General features: G+C 43.1%; 1 protein-coding gene across 7 annotated transcripts in view; it reads left to right on the top strand.

Annotated features, from left to right (window-relative positions):
* PTPRG (protein tyrosine phosphatase receptor type G) overlaps positions 1 to 19,045 on the top strand; it is a 610,456-nt gene that overhangs the window by 368,503 nt on the left and 222,908 nt on the right. For all 7 annotated transcript variants that reach the window (XM_075006204.1, XM_075006203.1, XM_075006202.1 and 4 more), the window contains one exon: positions 18,717 to 18,812. In XM_075006204.1, coding sequence (XP_074862305.1) covers positions 18,717 to 18,812 — 96 coding nt within the window. The remainder of the gene's footprint in view (positions 1 to 18,716; positions 18,813 to 19,045) is intronic.

The following is a 19,045-nucleotide window of genomic DNA, read 5'->3' as shown; positions in this document are numbered from 1 at the left end:
GATACTTAACAGTGGATATCTCTGGACTGGCCGAAATCCACTCTATGAAACTAGGAAAATTTTGTCTTTCCCATTCGTTTGTTTTTCTGTGGAACTTTTGGCCATCCAAAACTTCCATCCATGCATTCTTCCTTACTTTGTCTCCTTTGCTTATCCAGCCATGGGAACAGTCCCTGGGAGTTTGTGTGCCGAGGACTGGGGGCCTGAGGCCTGGAAATAAAATTTTGGGTATTCCTGCTCCTTAAAATAAGTGGGTAGTGTCTCTCATTTGTTTCTTCAGTATCTCTCTTTAGAGGGCTACTCCGTGAGAAGTTCAATTAACGGGTGAGGCACAATTGGCCCTTTCCTTATCCCTTGAAGAAAGGAAACAGAGTAAAGGGGATTTATCATCATCTTTGTTACGTTTGTGAGAGATTTAATAGCCCCCAGAATTGTTCATTTCTTAAGAGCTATGTGCTGTTAGACTGAGGCATTATTCAGCAATTGGTGTCCTCTCAAGAGGGTAATTACTCAGAAGTATCTATTTGAAAATTCATCTACTGCTTGTTGTATAAATGTCTTCAGTGCGTGAGGTACTTAAACATTAACAGGCCTCATGACAAAAGTTCCCATATTACAATATTTAACAATATAGTGCATTTCCATTAATAATATGTGTGTTTAGACCCCAGTTTCTACATTATGTAGTGGCTCCTGGGATTTTGCCACTCAGCACCTATTAATGTCAACTCTGTTGAGTCAAGAGGAATTACTGTGTCATGTGTCCTGGTAAGCCAGAGAAATAATGTGCAGAAATGCAAAAATAACTTGAAAATAACTTTCACATTCCAAAAAAGCCAAAGCTTCCTCATCTCTATTGCGACAGTGGACTAGTGAGGATATCACAGAGACTAATAACGCTGTCAGCCTTCTCCAGCAGACAATGAATGGAGCAGCAGGGAGTGCAATGCGACGGGCAGGGGCGGGAATAGGGAGGGTCGTGGTGCCTGATCCAGTACCCATTTACACGAGTGCAGGCAGTAGAGTGGCAACAGTATAGTACTAGTGTGAGATGATGATGAGGCCCACCGCTCTGTGGGGAAGGGAGCAGAAAATTGAGTGACCCCAGTACAAAATGACAAGGGTCAAATTCTACTTTTCTGACGGCTGGAAAAGCACGAGCAGTTCCACATCCCCTTCACTGGGAATGATAAAGAAGAATAACCAGTTAGTGTGGGTAAGGATTGGTGGAGTGAATGGCTGGTTTGGGGTAAATAAGGGGAATACTCAGAGGGGTACATGTGTTTGTCTCTCTTCTCCCTCCCTACCACTGCTCTCTGTAGACAGTTGCAATTTTACACGTGTCTGGTATTGAAGACTCTCCCAGGCTGGAGTAAAGCAAGCTGGGGCCCGTGATGCATCACGACAAGGGATTTGATCCTTGTTGTGCCCCACACCATGTTGTGGTACCACCTACCACTTGGAGTGTGGTATTTTAACAGTTTGGGTGTATTTACTGGGTTGCAGGCAAATTAACATACAGTCAGTGTCCTCATGCCACATACAGTATTGTGCTGTGCAAGAGCTGGTACTTCTTCCTTCCAGTCCCCTGGGGTCTTGAATTAACACCCCTTTGAGATGAATGGAGCTGTTCACCCTCTCAGCACTATTGTTTCAGGCTCTCTGCCAACTCAGGCAGACATTACTGTTGTTACTCAGGTTCCATTCTCCAACTTTTCTCCACAACCATGAGCTAGAAACTTGTTTTTATTAAATAAAAGCTGAGCTGATGGTGGAATCACATAATTCCAGACAGTGGGGTTCTAAGGCAAGGCCTGTAGTGCCTATATCTTAACCCACTGTGCTGTCTCTTATTAGTAGAGGGCTTGCATTAGCTGTCTGCTGATTATAGCCTGTTGGGGAACACAGTCGGGAAGAGAAAAAGGTGGGATAGAGAAAAGACCAGAGATAACCAGGAAGGAAGGGAGAAGCTGAGTAGAGGCTGAAAATGAACATTGTACCAGAGATAACAGCCCTTGTGACACACAGGAAAGCAATTCTGCTCATAGACAAATCACTTTAGGAACTGAGAAATGAGGCCAAACCACCTGACCTAAAATACAATGGAGTAGGACACTTGCTTTCAAAATTTTTCTCATATGTTTGTCTCATTATTTTGTCATGGTTGGAGGTGGAGAGAGAACACTGGCCCCATCTTGCTGCCTTTCCCATCATTGCCACATGAATCAATAATATCCTAATTGGGTCTTCCACTAGAATAGTCTACAGAAGGAAGGAGTTGTTCAACTAAAACTGGATTGGCCAAAATCCCTCAGAGAATAGTTTTGCACTGTGGGGACAATGGCTAGGCCATTTAATTGTTCTCTTCCATCAGTAATTTCTATGATCTGAAGTGAAACCACCAATCTCCCCCCGCCCCAACCGTTTTTAGTTATTTTCTTGTATAAGGATATTTAACTGAAATATTTTAAACAAGATGGATTGGCTTAGTCTCCTTTCAGTATGTGAACACAGTACGTGTGTCGCTTAGGGCCTTAACTTACACCTACAGCAGGAGGAAAACTATGGCCAAGGCTTTGTCTTTAATTCTGCCTTTAGGCCAAAGTATTTTCTAGACAGTTGTTATGTACGGCACAATGCGTACAGCAATAGCTTTCCACAAAGCAAAGATTATAGTCAGTTTTTCTGGCTCAAAGTCGTAATTTCAGAGTTATGCCAGTAACATTATTTGCCTCACTTTGTGGTATGTTAATACAGTGATATAAAAAGTTAATAAATAAAAAACATGTAGCTTTCATATAAAATATATTATAGCCCATGCTCCAAAGGAATTTGTGATTTGTAAGTTATTATTTGTACTTTGAACTTCAAAGCCGTGATTTTAATATATTTCAGGCATCTTGATGCCCAGCTTACTTTATATTCCGAAGGCATGCGTTTGTTTGCTGTAATCTCAAGAGAAGATAAGCATGACATTTGGTTCACACCTGTGGTTTTAGGGATAAGAGTGTAGCTGCTTTTATGTATTATTCAGAGCGCTCTGTCAACACTGCAGGAAGTTTGACTCTTTGGGTCCTTTATCCTGGGTTTCTTTACTCATCTAAGGTAAACATGAAATGCAGCAGACAGAGACTGTGAGGTGGATGTTCCAAGGGGCACATGCTGCAGGGGTGGAAATTAGTTATGCACGTTGATTTTCATCTATTTGGGAAAGGCTCTAGTTTCACAATTCCCATTTAGAGGTGTTCGGTGGAGGCACGCTGCTTTGTGGCCAGGTTCCTGCCAAGCAAAATATAAGTGCTAAGTGGGTGGAGCTAGCAATGAGTCCTACATCTTACTTGTGTGCGCAATGATTGTTCTGGTTGGGCAGCTCTAGGATTTGGAGAAATCACTTTGGCCTTAAAGATAAAAACAGACCTGACCAGGAAGGTTGTAATTCATGTGGGTAAGTTGCTAACATACCAGGACTGAAGGGATGTTTGCTTTGGGTGGTGTATCCAGCAGGCATGTAAACCCTGAGAACAGTCAGGCTCATGAGGGAGGTTACACTGTGTTCACAGATTGCTGCTGAGGTGAACAACAAAGGGACATGACATGAGGCGGGTAAATTGGCACCATTTCCATTATGAGTGTTGCTTGCTTACAGCTAGGTGGGAATTCTTACTCATGCCCAATTGCTAGCACAGCTGCTCTACCCACTGTGGGCAGGGGCCCTGTGATGGGGTGGACTAAGCCCAAATGCCCTCTAGAGGAGGCCAGAGGCCTTGCCCAGCAGGAGGAGCAGACAAGAGGCCTTTCAGGGAGGATAGAGTAGTTGTCTCTGGGCCAGCCAATCAAGGCCCAGCAGGCAAATATAAAAGAAGCTGGTGGACTAGGGCCAGGCAGTTCCATTCAGGAGCTGGACCCAGGCAGATCTCTATGCTGCCTGGAAGGCCAGCAGCACTTGGACAGCTCTGAGTGATTGCTGAGCTTCTGCCTGGGCAAGACCCAGGCTTGTGGCTGGGGACTGGCCACAAAAATACTAGAGGAACTGACCTCACCCTGGACGGGGTGAGTCAGACCCCACTCTCAGAACCCGGAAGATGACAAAGAAGACCGCACAAGGTATCCCCAGCCACAGAGGGGTGCTCAGGAGCAGGTCAACTCTGTTACAATTCCCTTTAAACAAATGGACCTTTCCCATTATCACATAATAATAGGGAAGAAGAGTCCAGCCTGCTGCATAAGGGACCTCAGCTCCAGCTCTGTGACCAGTTCGACATCAGCATTGGTTTGCAGAGGCACATATCTGGAGTCATCCCCCCAGCACATATCGCAGGCCTGGTCAGAATAGGAACTGCAAGTATGGCTGTGTAAGGAGGAGGGCCCATCCCCACAATGATGGTATTTCCCAAGAGGCAGCATATAGCCTGAGAAGCAGTACTGCAGCCTCAACTGTGCTGCCCTGACACAGCGGGGAGACACCGGGTGCCCTGTCCCCCGTACTGCTGGCTGTTGTCCATGCTGCTGAGGGGATACTTATCCCTGGGCATGATCCCGAAACCCTATCCTGGAAGTGCTTAACCCAGCGGAGACTCCGGGGCATTTCCGGCTGCATAGTTGAGATTTAGCCAAAGGGTTACTCACAGGAGCGCCAATGCATCAAAGCACTGAAGCGTGGGCATCACCCCTCTCGTGCATAGTCTCCCTCTCATTCAACTTCAGCATTAAAGCAGAGTGCAACTGCATGAGGCTCTGCGAATAGCACATGGGATTGTTGGAACGAAGCTTGTGCCTCAGAGCTGAGCTGAACCTGAGCCTGTAGAACGAAATTTGAACCTTACAGCTTACTGAGCAATGCTGTTCTCTTTGCCAGAAGCCCAGTTAAGTCAGTGGATGTTGGGGGTTTTGTTTGTTTTGTTTTGTTTTTGTTTTTTCATTGAAATCAGTGGACATTACATCGAGCCTTGAAACACCAGAAAGTGGTGATAGTGGCGATTTTATTCAAAATTCCACAGTACCAGGAACACAGTACTTGAAAGAAAGAGGTGAAGGGGTGGGAACCTTAAAATACCCAGACTGGAGTAGTGTAGTGAAAGCACTGAAAGGGAGTCTAGATGTGCCTGAGCCTGCCTGGGGATTTGTGCAGAAAGGTTATGGTATAGGAAAGGGGTGGACTGGAGTTAGGTTTGTGTTTTTTTCAAACAGCTGTGGAAGAATAGCTTTGACATTTTGCACCTGGTTTTGCTCCAGACAATCTGGCTGCATCTACACTAGCAACTTTTTTCAAAAGATTTTTTGAAAGAAGGGGGCTCTTTTGAAAATTCCCGTGGAGTGTCTACACACAAAAAGCATTCTTTCGAAAGTAGATCAAAAGAATGTGGTGCTCCTTTTGAAATCACTCTTCCTTTCCTATTTGAGGAAGCTTCTTTTGAAAGAAAATGTGTGTAGATGCTCCGCAGGGCCCTTCTTTTGAAAGAACAGTTTTCATTTTCGATCCCTGGCCCATTCTTTCGAAAGAGGGAGGCCAGTGTGGATGCACTCTTTTGGAAGAAGTTCTTTCTGAAGAGAACTTCCAGAAGAGCTTCTTTTGAAAGATCTCTGTAGTGTAGACGTAGCCTCTGTGTTTGTAAGTTGGTCTACAGAGGTTGTGATGGGCAGGTTTCAACTTCTCTTGAGAGAATAGTGCAGTTTCAAGACACTTTGAATTTTCTCTCCAGTTTAGTATTTACTTGAGTGATGCCTTTCATGACCTCATCCATAGAAGCAAAATGTTAAAAGCGTAGTTCTTTTGATGAGTTAATGCTAATTTGGAAATAGATGACACATGAATTCAGAGGGTGAGATGGAGACAAAACCTCCCCTTCCTGATAGTTTCTTAATAATTTTTCCAGTTGTTGACTGAGTACAGTACAATAATTCTCCTTATTAGAAGGCATGCAGCATAGTGTTGCATACTAATATTGTATGTTACATATGATGCAAAGTCATGTCAGATCATGGCCTGATGCCTTTACAGTGTTGCAAAGAAAACTTTTCTTTTTGAAAGCGTTTGGTCACCAGGACATGTGTTAAGACAGGAGACGTGAAGTTTGTGAGAAAGCTAGGTGCCAAATTCTTTTCTCAGTTAAGGTGTTATAAATCTGGATTAATTCTACTGTGGTTAATAGATTTATTCTGATTTTATAGCAATGTAACTGTGAGCCCAATAAATCAGCCATCATAGTTTGGACAGGAGTCAAATGTGAACTGAACTGTACGCACAGGTTAGGTGTTGCTGAGGGAACCTACCAACTACAAAATTGATTTTAAATTGAAGTGAGACTGCTATCAAGCACAAGGGAGTGAGTCACCAGAGATATCCACCTAGGAGCAATGCTAATATTGTGTTTTACCTTTCACAGAATTCATCAGTGGACTACATATAACTTTACAAACTTCTTAGACAGCTGCAGAACAAATTTACATTCTAAATAGCCAATGGGTGAGAGAATGGAATACGATGTATAAGAATAAAATCACAAACATGGGCACTGGTAGGTTACCTCCAAGATTTTCCAAGGAGACTGGTGATTTGAGGTGCCTTGATTTAGAGAGCCTAACTTAACGGCTGAGTATTATCCTCTGAAAAATCATCCCCCCTTTAAGGAAGCTCTAGTTGAGCACCTAAACTAACTAGTCACTTGTGAAAAGTCTTGTTCTCAGGTCATATGTAGCATCAGTGGCAATGCGCCCAGTTCTCCTGAGTTCTAGTACAGTACCTTGCCTTCTGGTAATGGCCAACACTAGATATAAGCAGACTAAGCAGTTGCTTATGGCCCTGAGCAGATGAAGGGGGCCCCTTATTCACTTTTTATTATGTGTTCTGGGCAGCAGGGCAAATATTCCTCCTTAGGACCTCCAGTCAGATAGCACCACCATGGTTTCAAGTCTGTTCTTCCTCTCTTGTCGTCATGAATCCAAGAAGCCCCACGGGTTCATGCAGAGAATTAAAGTAATTTTAGCTCTGTGGCTCGATTTATTAGAGAAGCTCTGCCTTTTGGATTATTGTCCTGTCTTGGACAGAAATGGTTATTCAGTAAGCTATGGGAGAACACACTTTAAATGGTGTTACAAAGCACTTGTAGTGGGAGTCACTCTCCTGGAATGGTTACCCTGTAATTGCTCATACCATTCACAGCTCAGCAAACAAAAATAATTCTGCTAGTACTGTACACTGTCCAGGTGAGTTTACAAATCCTCTGAGATATGAGTGGCCTTTCTACCCAGTGGAATTGCTAGTGAAAAACATCGTCTTCATCTGCTGCATGGATCAGAGCCCAAAAACGCAACAAAACTCCAAATAGCTCAGATTTTGTTCTATGCTATTTGGAATAGCATTAGATGTAGTGAAAGTGCTCCCATCCTAACGCTCCTAAAATCCCTAAAAAGCTTCATGCTTGGCGCCCTGAAAGCCATAATCTTTCAGAGGAATCCCAGAGCTAGTGCATCTTAAAAAAATTAAAGTGAAAGATCTATGAAATTATATTAATTGGAAGTGCTGAGAAAAATGATTGTTTTAATTTTTTTTTTATTTTTATTACAACACCTCAGGCTTTTGCTGAGAATGGGAAGGCAGTGTGACCAGATGCCTACGTCGACCCAAACATAGAATAACATGCTCAGTGCAGATTGCAAGAAACAGGGCACACATTCCCCCCAAATTGGTGGCTTATTCTATAATTAGATTGACCAAGCTAGTAACAAAAGAGCTTCTGTAGTACCATGTGGTTAACCAGAAGCCCCAAACAGTCCTCTTTAGGTATTCCAGCCTTAGTTTCCATCCAGATAAACTGGTGTAATATAGTGAGAGGTTACTGAAAACCAAAATCACCATATTTGAGGTTCTACTGATCCCAAAGGAACAGACACTTATCCCTAGGTAAATAGGTACCTCGGTTCTTACCCATATATCATGCTGTCAGTCAGTCCTTAGTAAACTAGCAGCAGTGGCCATGAAAGTTTGGCTGGAGGAGTTTGGCCCCTAGCCACTCCCCATTTGTCCAAAGCCCTGCCCCTTCCTGTAGTACAATAAAGCCCTGTTCATGGACCAGTACTCCATTGTGCTCGGTGCTATGCGATCACCTACCTGCCCCTCATTTTGGGCATGTAAATTACCCTACTTCTTCACACTCACTTTGTCAAATTCTATACTTACTACTCATGGGTCTATAAAGGGAACAACTAACAAGATAATGCAACAAATCCACTAATAGTCCTGGACATAAACTAGAAAAGAAGCACAAAAAACCCTCAACCCTGTGTAGGCATATTTAAAATATGTTAAATGTTGTTAAATATGTAGAATTTAGTTTATGTGCATCAGTTCTAAGCATTTCCTGCATTTGGAAGAAATATTTAAGCTGATGAAAGTGTAAGGGGGATGAAGCGAAGAAATGTGAAGCATGGTGAGGCCATAAGCACAGCCCCATAATGCTGGGCTATAGTGTGTTTTGCTATAGAAGATTTATTGCTGATTTCTTGTTGGTTTTGAATGATTTATAACATTTTACTTGTGGCAGAGTGTTGCAATCTATGCTGTCATAGAAATTCTATTGAATTATAGTTCCATTTATCCAAAACGATTTTCCAGACTTCATTTCATGGTGAATCATATGGTTGTTACTTGGAGTACAAAGCAATTTCAAGAAAGTTTTATGTTTGAGAAAGCATAAACACTGAAACTATTACATTCATTTGTATTGCCATAATCCGAAACTTACGCACCTCCGCTTGCCATCAAATTTGTCCGCACTGTGTAGCAACTCCCTTATGAAATGGGAGTACCACTTCCTAGTTGGGACAGGGAGCCAGGTGTGGAAAATATCTGTTGTTCAAAATACAAATCAAGAATCTGGCTTGCCAAACTGCTACTGTTTCCTATTGCAGGACTTCACCCTCGAGGTTCTGACTCTGCAGGCCCTGGTCCAGGAAAGTGTTTAACCTTTGAATAAATCCATTAACTTCTCTTTGGCTCATGAATTGACTACTGGGCTTCAATGGGACTGCTGACGTGCTGAAGTGCTTGCTTGATTGGCATCAGAATTCTGAGTGTGTTGTAAGACTGATGTCCAAAGGGTTCATTACAATCATTTAGTGACTTCTTGCATTCTCTTGGCCAAATCACATTTCTTCAGAGGGAAATGGTCCCCAAACTTTTTATGGTGCACCCTTCCTAACCTGTAACATGACCCATCCGCTTTCCCTTGGGGGCCAGGCCTGGAAGTTGGCTGTGGTTGGGGTCTCAGCTGGGGACAGGGTTGGAAATGAAGCCACAGAGGAACTGTGTGTGTGCTAGCCCCAGCCTCAGCTGCAGTTGGGAACAGGGCTGAGGCTAGAAGGAGCCAAAACTGGGGCCTTGGCAGTGGGGAGGGATGGAAGCCACAGTGGACCTGAGGACAGAATGGAGAGCTATGGCTTCTTTGCCCCCACTAAGCCATCCGCCACCCCTATGAGTTTTAGATGCATCCCCCGGTTTGGGGGCCACTGTCATAGACGATGAATGGCTACTATTAAACATGAATTTAAAAAACATTATACATTTTTCATCCTAATAGGAGAATGCACACATGGCTAAAATGAGCTACGGCGTGCTCTCTTTGTCCTTGTATACCCCCTGACTTCCTACAGTTTGCAACGTTGCATTATGTTCATTAGTTTGGCAAGGCTTCCGACCCAGCCTTTTCCTTTGTTTTGAAGTGGGCCTGGAATACTTCTGAGCTCTGTAAAATGCTGAGTGACAATGATTGTAATAAAGTCCTACGCTTGGTGACCAAAAATTAAAAACTCATTGGTGAATAAGGGGTTATGTAGAAAAAGGTGTCTCTCCCAGTTTCCTTCCTTTCTTCCATTCTGTTTTAATACATTAAGCCCTTGTAATGGGATTTGGGGGAAAAATCTTATGCTACTTCTCCCCTCAACCCAGCAGCTATCGAGTATGCTACAAACAAGAAATCTGGGGTAATTCCACTAACTGCAGTACAGGCTAAATATGGTTTTAGTTAGCTAGATGTTGACATTTCCCATAATCCTATCAAGTTTGTTTACAGCCACTAGTCCTGACTCTCGGTGTTGTGTGGTGTTGTTTAGCTCTAATTTCCCCTAAATGTCTTCTAAGAGCCCAGTAAGTAGTGGAAGTCTGTGGCCACACTTGGCCAAAACTTCGAAATGTCCATACTAATGGCCAAATCGAAGAATACTAATGAGGCGCTGAATTGGATATTCAGCGCCTCATTAGCATTTGCATGCTGCCAGCCACACAGCTGAGAGGAATAAGAGGATTTTGAAATTTGTGGGGTCCTTTTGAAAAGGACCCCCGTGTAGCCATGCTGAGCTGCGTGTGTTTGAAGGGGCACTTTGGAAGTGGCGTGGCCGGCAGCATGCAAATGCTAGTGAGGTGCTGAATACTCAATTTAGCGCCTCATTAGTGTTTTTCGATTTGGCCATTAGCATGGCCATTTTGAAGTTTTGGCCAAGTGTGGTCACAGCCGAAGTGTTGGTAATGTGCTGTACAATATTGACTTCCCGTGGTTCAGCAAATCCTCTCATTCAGCACCAGTAAGATCCTCGGGGTACTGGATTAGAGGGGTTCAACCTGTAGAATTATTCAGGCTTTACACTGCAACAGTCAAGGTTAGAACGTGGTCCTAGATAATTTATATGTTTAATCAAACGGATGAGATCAGACAGTTGCCTAAAAATCTGTGCACATATTTAAAACAGAATAAATTATCTGCATGCCAGCTTTCAATAACAACAACAAAATCATGTATGATTTCAAAGTCTTAGCATACAATTTATTTTTGTGCAAGCCATTTTAAATGCAGCTGTAGAAGTGGTTGAGAATAATTCCCCCTTCTAGTGCAGGCAGCAAAGGGTAATAATTAAGGATTCATATATTCAGTGATTAACTCCACTGGATCAAGCAAATATTTCAGAATTTTTATTTCAATGCTCTGTGTACCAGCGCTGTCCATGCGCTATCCTTTTGAGTTCCATTCTTCTAAAAATATCTGAGTCTCTAACACAGTATGTAATAAAGCCACATAGCTGTTGCCTTTGTACCTAACTGGCTGAGTCACCAGAAAATTGGCTGGCCTACAAAGCCTCTTTAATTTTTTTTTTCACTTTAAATTGCATGTTCGTCCTGTATATCCAGGGAAGGGAATGAGCAGAAAGCTAATTGCGATCATCTCCATCCACATAGTGGCGTTCCTTGGTATCACTGAACATTTTTTTTATTCCACCTCTGTGACAGTGCAATGAGCTGTTGTTGATTTTTAATCTAAGTAATTTGTCCTGGGAGATTGCAAGGGGGCATTAACTTTGGCAGCCTTGTTTAAAGCTCTCAATTATTTTGTAAATATACTTGGCATCTGGCTGTGGAGAAGTCTCCTTGCCTAGGTTTTTTAAATTCTCGTGGACCTTTTGTGTGCCATTTAATGCTCATTTTTATTTTCATACGCACTGCGTGAGGTAACTTGCTGATACCACAGCCCTAATCTGTGGCAGTCTATCTGTAGCTGTCCTGTCTTGAAAGCAGACCACAAAGAAACCCTCCAAACAGAAATTAAAAACAAGTCACTTGTTTGTTATGCCATATTGGAAGTCCAACGGCAAAAGTCTCCTGAGAGCAGCAGGCCTTGTTTTGAGCTGTAAATTGAGGCCTGGTCTTCACTAGGAGGTAAAATCGGTTTCAGATTTACAAATTCAGCTACAAGAATTGTGTAGCTGGGGAGTCGACATATCTGAAATCTGTTTTTGCCACAATCCACACAGTGGGAGGTTGTTGGGAGAAACTCTCCCATTGACATCTCGCTTCTCATGACTGCCAGGAGTACCAGGGTTGACAGCAGCATCACGACACTTTGATTTAGTGCGTCCCCACTAGTAGGCTTGCTAAATTGAACCCTGGGAGATTCAGGACCAGCATGTCAGTCTTCCCAGAAGTGTAGACATCCTCCCTGAGAGATTTTAGAATCAGCAGATGATTTTATTTAATAAGATCAAAACTGATAAATAGTAGACATTATACAATAGGGTCGCAACGTTTGCAAGGGTTTGGTTTAGAGAACCCTTGTGAATGTTGAATTTTGCAAATATCATTTTGCAAATATTATTTTATTCTATTTTACCCCAGCTGAGGGGGTGGAACTTGGTGGGCTCCCAGGCAGCTCTGGGCAGCAGCAGAGGGAGGAGGAGCCTGCCATGGGGAGTCAGTTGGTGACCAGGCCGTGCCCCTGGCTTAAGACAGGGGTAGGTTCCTTGCTCTGTATAGGCCAGACCAGGGCCGGTGGCCACTGCAGTGGTGTGGGGCATGTTGGCACCACGGGAGCTGCCACAGCTGCTGGAGCACAACCCCCACCTGGAGTGATGGCCAGCAGGGGGCTTTGGCAGACCCATGATGGAGGGGGCGGGTGAGATATCATCCTCTGCCAGTCCCACACAGGGGAGTCTGGTGTCCCGGAATAATTGAATTCTCAAATGTTAAACTCACGAATGTCACGACCTTGCTGTATTTCATGTGCATTAAGAACTAATAATGAGTATAAATATGAAACAGGATGACATGTCCTTTGAAAAGCTTGGGCCAGCAGCAGCCCTCTTCTGAGGAGAAACCTGTTAAGATCAAGCTGGAGCTTGGTAGTTTGCAAATGGTTGGGTGATTGGCTAATGTGCCCCTGACTCCTGTCTGAAAGAGCTCACCTGAGGAGAGAAAGATGCAGGAGGCAAGTTAGCTTTTGTGGTAGGCCGTGGAGTAAAGGGATTGAGGAGGAGGTGCTAGAAGGAGGAAGAGTCTGGCACCTAATCCCTGAGTCAAATTGTTTACCGGTTGGATTTATGTTGCACTGAGGAGTTTGGCTGAAGACTGTTGATGCCCCTGATAAATGGTGGACTGAAGAAAAGCCTGAGCAAATCCCAGGTATGGGAAGCTGTTTCTTGGGCCAAGGAAACAGGCTAGGAGCTGCCTACAAAACATGCCACATTTGGTTGCAGTACAGACAACAACCCCTGGAATTAATATTACATAGGAGGTTTCACTCTAACTCAGGGGTCAGCAACCTCTGGCATGGATGCCAAGAGCAGCACATGAGCTGATTTTCATTGGCACATGAGGCAGGAGCTCAGCCCACCCTTCTGCCCTCATGCATCTGGGAGCTTGCTCAAAGCCAGGCCACCTGTTGATTAACAAAAGACCAGCTAATGCTACCAACCGCCCCCTAAATGGCAAAGCTCTGCATCTTAATTTATTTATTAAGGTAACTGTTGTAAGTAGGGCACTTAGTGACTTTAAAAAGTATCACCGGCACTCACACCTTAAATAGAAGTCAAAAGCTCAAATGTTGTCACTCCACCTCGGAAAGGCTGCTGACCCCTGCTCTAACTCCCTGCTTCCTTTCGTTTCTAAATGTGGATATGTCTTCACTGCAAGTTGGATTGACAGGTATGATCAATCCAGTGGCAGTCAATTTAGTACAGTATAAATGTGATAAGTCAACTGTCGAACATTCTCCCATCAATTCTGATACTCCACCAGAATGAGAAAAGTAAACAGAGTCAATGGGACAGTGTCAGCTGTTGATTTACCATGGTGAAGACATCACAGTAAGCAGACCTAAGCCCATTGATTTCAGCAACATTTTTATGTAGTTGAAGTTACATGTCACTGGTCAGCAGACAGTGGTAGTGTAGACTAGATGGCATGAGGCATAATCTCTCCCAGAAAGTGAATCTTCCTCAAGTCTAAGAAAAACAGCTAATTTAGAGCATAAAGGGAATGAAAAATATAAACTTTTCCCATTATAAGAAAACTCCTGCAACCAGTGTTCCTTTATTAAACTTGACATCTGAAGAAGTTTTGGGTAGAATTTGGGCAAGAAGATAACCCTCCTAGGGTAGGCTTCTCTCTGGGTTTTCCAGTGAAGTTGTGCTTTGTTTTGTCTTAGGCTTGATCTACATTATACCTTACAGTGACAGCAGATAAGCAATTCTAGCTACGGCAAATGTTTCTTCTGTCAACCTCCCTTACGCCTCACGAGAGGAGTACAGGGGTTGACTGATGACTCCTGATAGGTTGATTTCACATGTGCCTACCAGACGTGTGAATTCGAACGCGGGAGATTGATCCTGAGCTTGTCGATCTCCCGGGAAGTGTAGGCATACCCCAGTTAGGCACTGTAAATTTCATGCTGGGCATGCCTGGTGCAGTTTGCATGAGAAATGTTTGCAAGACATTTAAAACATGCAGCTAAGGAAACTTGTGTTACATGTGTGAGCCATGGAGTGAAATACTCTGAAGGTCTGATCAGGCCCCTGCTGACCTTGTAAGCAGTTGAGGAGTTATAAAAGTTTGGTGTCAGAATTTGCCTAGTATTTGGGGTGAGAAGCAGCACTGCTATTGTGGCCTGTTGGAACTGGCATTGGGCAAGGCATTTGGCTGGAAAGGCTCAGGAAGGTGACATGGAACACGGCACTCTTAAGATATCTAGCTTGTTCCAAGCTGCAAAGCTTGTCAGCATTGTCAGATTCTTCCACGTGTGAAGAGGTTCAAACTCTGGGACCATAAGTTGCTGCTTTTTATGGTTTTTACCCCCATATTTTTCTTCTCAAAACTTGCATAGAAAAAGCTTCAGCAGGATTACCTGTTCTACTACTCAAAAATCAGGGAGTGCCAGAGTTAAGGTACACAACAACTTAATCTCTGCCCTCTTGTGCATGTTCTAGTTCTCAAATATTCCCTTAAAAGAGGATGCAGTTTTTCTAAAAGCCATGTTTGAAGTATCTTGTAGTCCGGGTTAGTGTGTGCCTGGAGTCCATGAAAGTCATTTATACCTGAAGTACGCAGTACGTTGTATGTATTATGCATATAACCATGGTGGAAGTGTATTGGCATATTTAGGTCACATTGGGTATGCAATGAAGTTACCTTTAGAGCTAATTGTCTTTTCTGGGAATTCTACCTCTGGAAGCTTGTGCTGCTGGGAGAAAATATTGGATTAAAATGTCTAGCAGTGAAGATATGCCAGACGCCAGCTTGCAGGGGCAGGCAAAGTAGGGACCTTCAGACAGTCAGAAAATATCCTGCCTTTTTTGCTGGGCTTCTCTGCCTGGTGCTGATTGTCTGTTTGCTTTAACCCTCCCTGATCCTGTCTCGCTAGTTCAGCTTCACTCCACACTTGTCCCTCTTACCCTCTTTTCTCCAGCCTTGTCTTCTTCAGCCCAGCTCCCTACAATATCCTCTGTCCTTTCCCTTTTCTCTCTATTTAGTTGATCCCCTCGTAGCTGCCCCCTCCTTCCTCCCACTCCCCAAAATGGCATTAACATGCCATTTCCTGGTATCTCTCTGTTCATCCTACTGAGGGGTTCTATCCCGTCCCATGGTCTGTATCTATTTCTTTGGTGGTAAGCTCTTTGGAGCAGAGGGAATCAGCTAATGGGTTTGTACAGGGTCAAGCACAATGAAGCATTGGTTGGTTCCCAGGCACCTCATGTATGAGTTACTTGACTTGCTTGACTTAAGCCCTTGTATTCCAGGTGGAGCATAGGTCGTAGAATCATAGAATCCTATAGCTGGAAGGGACCTCAGGAGTTCCCCATGTCCACAGAGCTAGTTACTTCATCACAGAAGCTAATCAGAGTGGTCAGGCATGACTTGCCCTTGGTAAATCCATATTGACTACTCTTGATCACATGTTCTGCTTCCAAGTGCTTCAAAATGGATTCCTTTAGGATCCCCTCATTGATTTTTCTGGGGACTGAGGTAAGGGTGACAAGTCTACACCTCTCCTTCATTTCACTCTGTCTCAGGAAAAAACTTCTAGCTGACCCCAGGAGTACCCCAGTTGTTGTCCTTCAGTCTTAGTATATTTTCTCCATGTTGTCCAAGGTCTTCCTTGATGGTTTTCTTAGAGTGCGGCCTAGCCATCCCCACTTTCTTCTCTTAATTTGTGGTTTTTGTCCTGCTCTGTTCCAAAGCTCCTTGTTTGTGACCAAGTCTTCCCACCTGATTTGAAAGATATATCTCAGGCATCTGTTTATCAATGTCTTTAGCTTGTGATTTGAAGATTTTTTGGTATGCCACATCTCACATCCATTCAAGAGCACTCTTCACATTCGTTATAAAAACATGTTTGATAATAATATGTGAGACTATTCTGATGGTGAAATGTGTAATGAGTATAAAAATGAAAAGAAGCTACATATGTGTCTCAAATTGTAGAAAAAAATGCATAGTATTAGGGGAGGAAGTCTATGTGATCACGTGACCCACCAGTGTTGTTATACCAATGCAGAAAAAGTTTCACCTGAATTCTTAACTGGAATTATGTTATGTTATTTCCTGTAACAGTCCACACCTCAATTCCTCCCAGCCATGTGATCATGTAGGCATGCTAGTGTGTAAAAAATGAAAATACTTTTTCATACAATACAATTCCCCTTGATTTGAGTGATGCAGTTAAGAGCACCACCCTCTGAGGAGAGACATCAGGGGAGCTCCATGAAAACATTTCAACACATGTGGTAATCAGGGCAGTATATCCTGTTGATTAGACTCTGCAATTGCAGAGCTGAAATGGAGAATCTCAGCTCGACCATTTTACCAAAGCCATTTGCACGATTATCCAAAAGTCTATTATAAAAGTTAATTTCCTTAAAATATTATGAGCAAAGATGGTCTTACTGTATAATGATTTTGGCATATAACTGAACTCACTGAATGATTCTTGCCTTCATAAATTCTGATGAGGACCATATATTAAAATATTTTGTGTGAGGAATACCCAATTGTAATCTGTTCTAAGGGGAAGTAAAAAGTAATTTATGATCGTCGAGCGAGCTCCTCTCTGTATAAGTTCAAATGAACCTTAAGCAGTTCAGCCTAAAATGAATTGCTTTTAATTTCAGCATCAATGAATGGATGTTTCCCAGTCTGTTTGTTCGAGTCAAAAATGGGCCAAACCTGCAGGCACTACATGCATAAGACGCTGCCAGAATCTCTGAGCTCTGTAAATACATTGGTATATGAGGTCGGGGGGGGAGAATCATCTTCCGTCACTACCAGAGGCAGGTATTTTCTGGTGGACTTTTGGAATGATTGTGAACTATTTGAATGGTCCTTTTCTTTCCTTGTGTCCACTCTTAGAGATTAATCCTCATCTGGGCCTGGTTTTTTTTCTCCCTGTGACAGTGTATCATTAGGTGTTCACGTGCTCCCCAAGTTTTACACCTTTGCAAGCAGTGCGTGCTGCCAGAACCCTGGGAATCTCTCCACATGCCAAGTAACCATCCCAGGAAGATCATTAAGATTTATTTTTCACTTTGAGGAGGTTAAATGTTGTCTTTGACTTGGTGGTGTTAGAAACCTGTCGGTTGAGGCAGCGTGGTACCCTGCCACACGCAAAGCTGCAGAAGGCAGGGCGCCAAGCGCTGGTACTGTACAGAAGTGATGGTAGAGTTTGTCCTACTGCATGATCTCAGAAGAGCACAGGCCATCTGTCACCCATCAGAGAGCAGAGAAGGGAAGAAAGAAACATTGTCAGAACTCGGAGTGTAAAATCCTCTTAATGTTAAATTTAACTGGTTAACCAATTTAAACAGGGAGAATGCCCCCCTTGCTGTGGACCAGGGCTGTTCCAACTGGACTGGAGCGCCCCTTCCCACAGCGCACCCAGCCTGGGTCCACTGAGCACCCACCCCCTTGCCAGCAGCAGGCCTCACAGGGCTGGACAAGCCCCCAGCCCACGGTGGGCATGGGCACTGCTCCATCCCCCACTGGTTAAGCATAACTCGTAAACCACATCCATTTACGGTGAGGTTTACCGATTAACCATTAACACCCATCGTCCAAGGCAGCATATACATTCCCTGTGATGCCATAGACTCTTGGGATTAGAAACTGACAAAACCGGGAACTGTACAGATGCCTAGTAAAAATGGTGTCTGCTTTGATGTGCTGATAGTCTAAAGAGCAAAGACGGGCCAAGGAGTAGGCAAAGAGTCTTACCCAAGATCCTCCCCCAACTGGCCAGGAATCAGGATTCAGGAATAGAATCAAAGTCTCTTGATTGCTCATTCAGTACTCTTGTCACTGGAACACACTGTACTGATGAGATGATGATAGTCAGTGCAGGAGTAGGTGTGCAGGTCTTATTCAGTCAGAATTCTTCTATAGACTGGAGCTCTCGAGGGAAAAATTGGTTGATGCTTAACTGAGGACAGGGAGAAGTATGGTACCAACTGACAGGCATGTTTATCAGAGGCTCATAAAAATGTATTAATACCGATCCTCTTTTCTTATCTTATAAATTGCTTTTGATGTAAGGAAAAGTAATGTCCTACATTAAAAATGCATCTCAAAAAAAAAAAGAATTTCAAGATAAACTTGGGTAAAAGCTGTAATCAAACTATAGAAAAACCTGTGATGAATAGAGAAATGTGAAGAAAAGTTGGGATTGCCATCTAAACAGGCCTGCTGTACCGTTTACCCATTGGTTTGTTATTAAAATTCATTGCATTGAATCTGTTCCCTGGTTACTGTCCCAGTAAAGCAGCCGTAACATTAATCAAAATGCTAGTTAGAGGAATTCTGCTGTGTAAGATTGTCTATCTCGGAATTGTAACAATTGATCAAAATGTGTCACCACAGTTAAAAGTTGCATGAATATACAAATTTATTTATTGTATTTTAATTTTTACAGATGCAGATTTACTTCTACAATCCAGATGACTTTGACAGTTTTGGAGCAGCAATTTTAGAAAACCGGATAATAGCAGCCCTGGCTGTATTTTTTCACGTAAGTTAAACAGTGACTAAAGTACTAAAACCAAGAGTTCACCGAGTCTTTTTCATGCATTTTATTCATTGAATTGTTTCTTACTTAATGGATGCATCTGTTTTCTCATTCACACCTGTCTAAATGAAAGATATTTCATATTGTTTAATGTGTGATTTAAAATGTAAATAAGTATGTTTAGAAACATAATGAAAAGTTTTGCATGAATTATTCTGATTTTATAGCAACTTGAC

Source organism: Carettochelys insculpta, chromosome 11 (assembly GCF_033958435.1).
Source record: "Carettochelys insculpta isolate YL-2023 chromosome 11, ASM3395843v1, whole genome shotgun sequence".
NCBI classification, from domain to species: domain Eukaryota; kingdom Metazoa; phylum Chordata; order Testudines; family Carettochelyidae; genus Carettochelys; species Carettochelys insculpta.
This window is presented reverse-complemented; position numbering and strand designations above follow the sequence as displayed.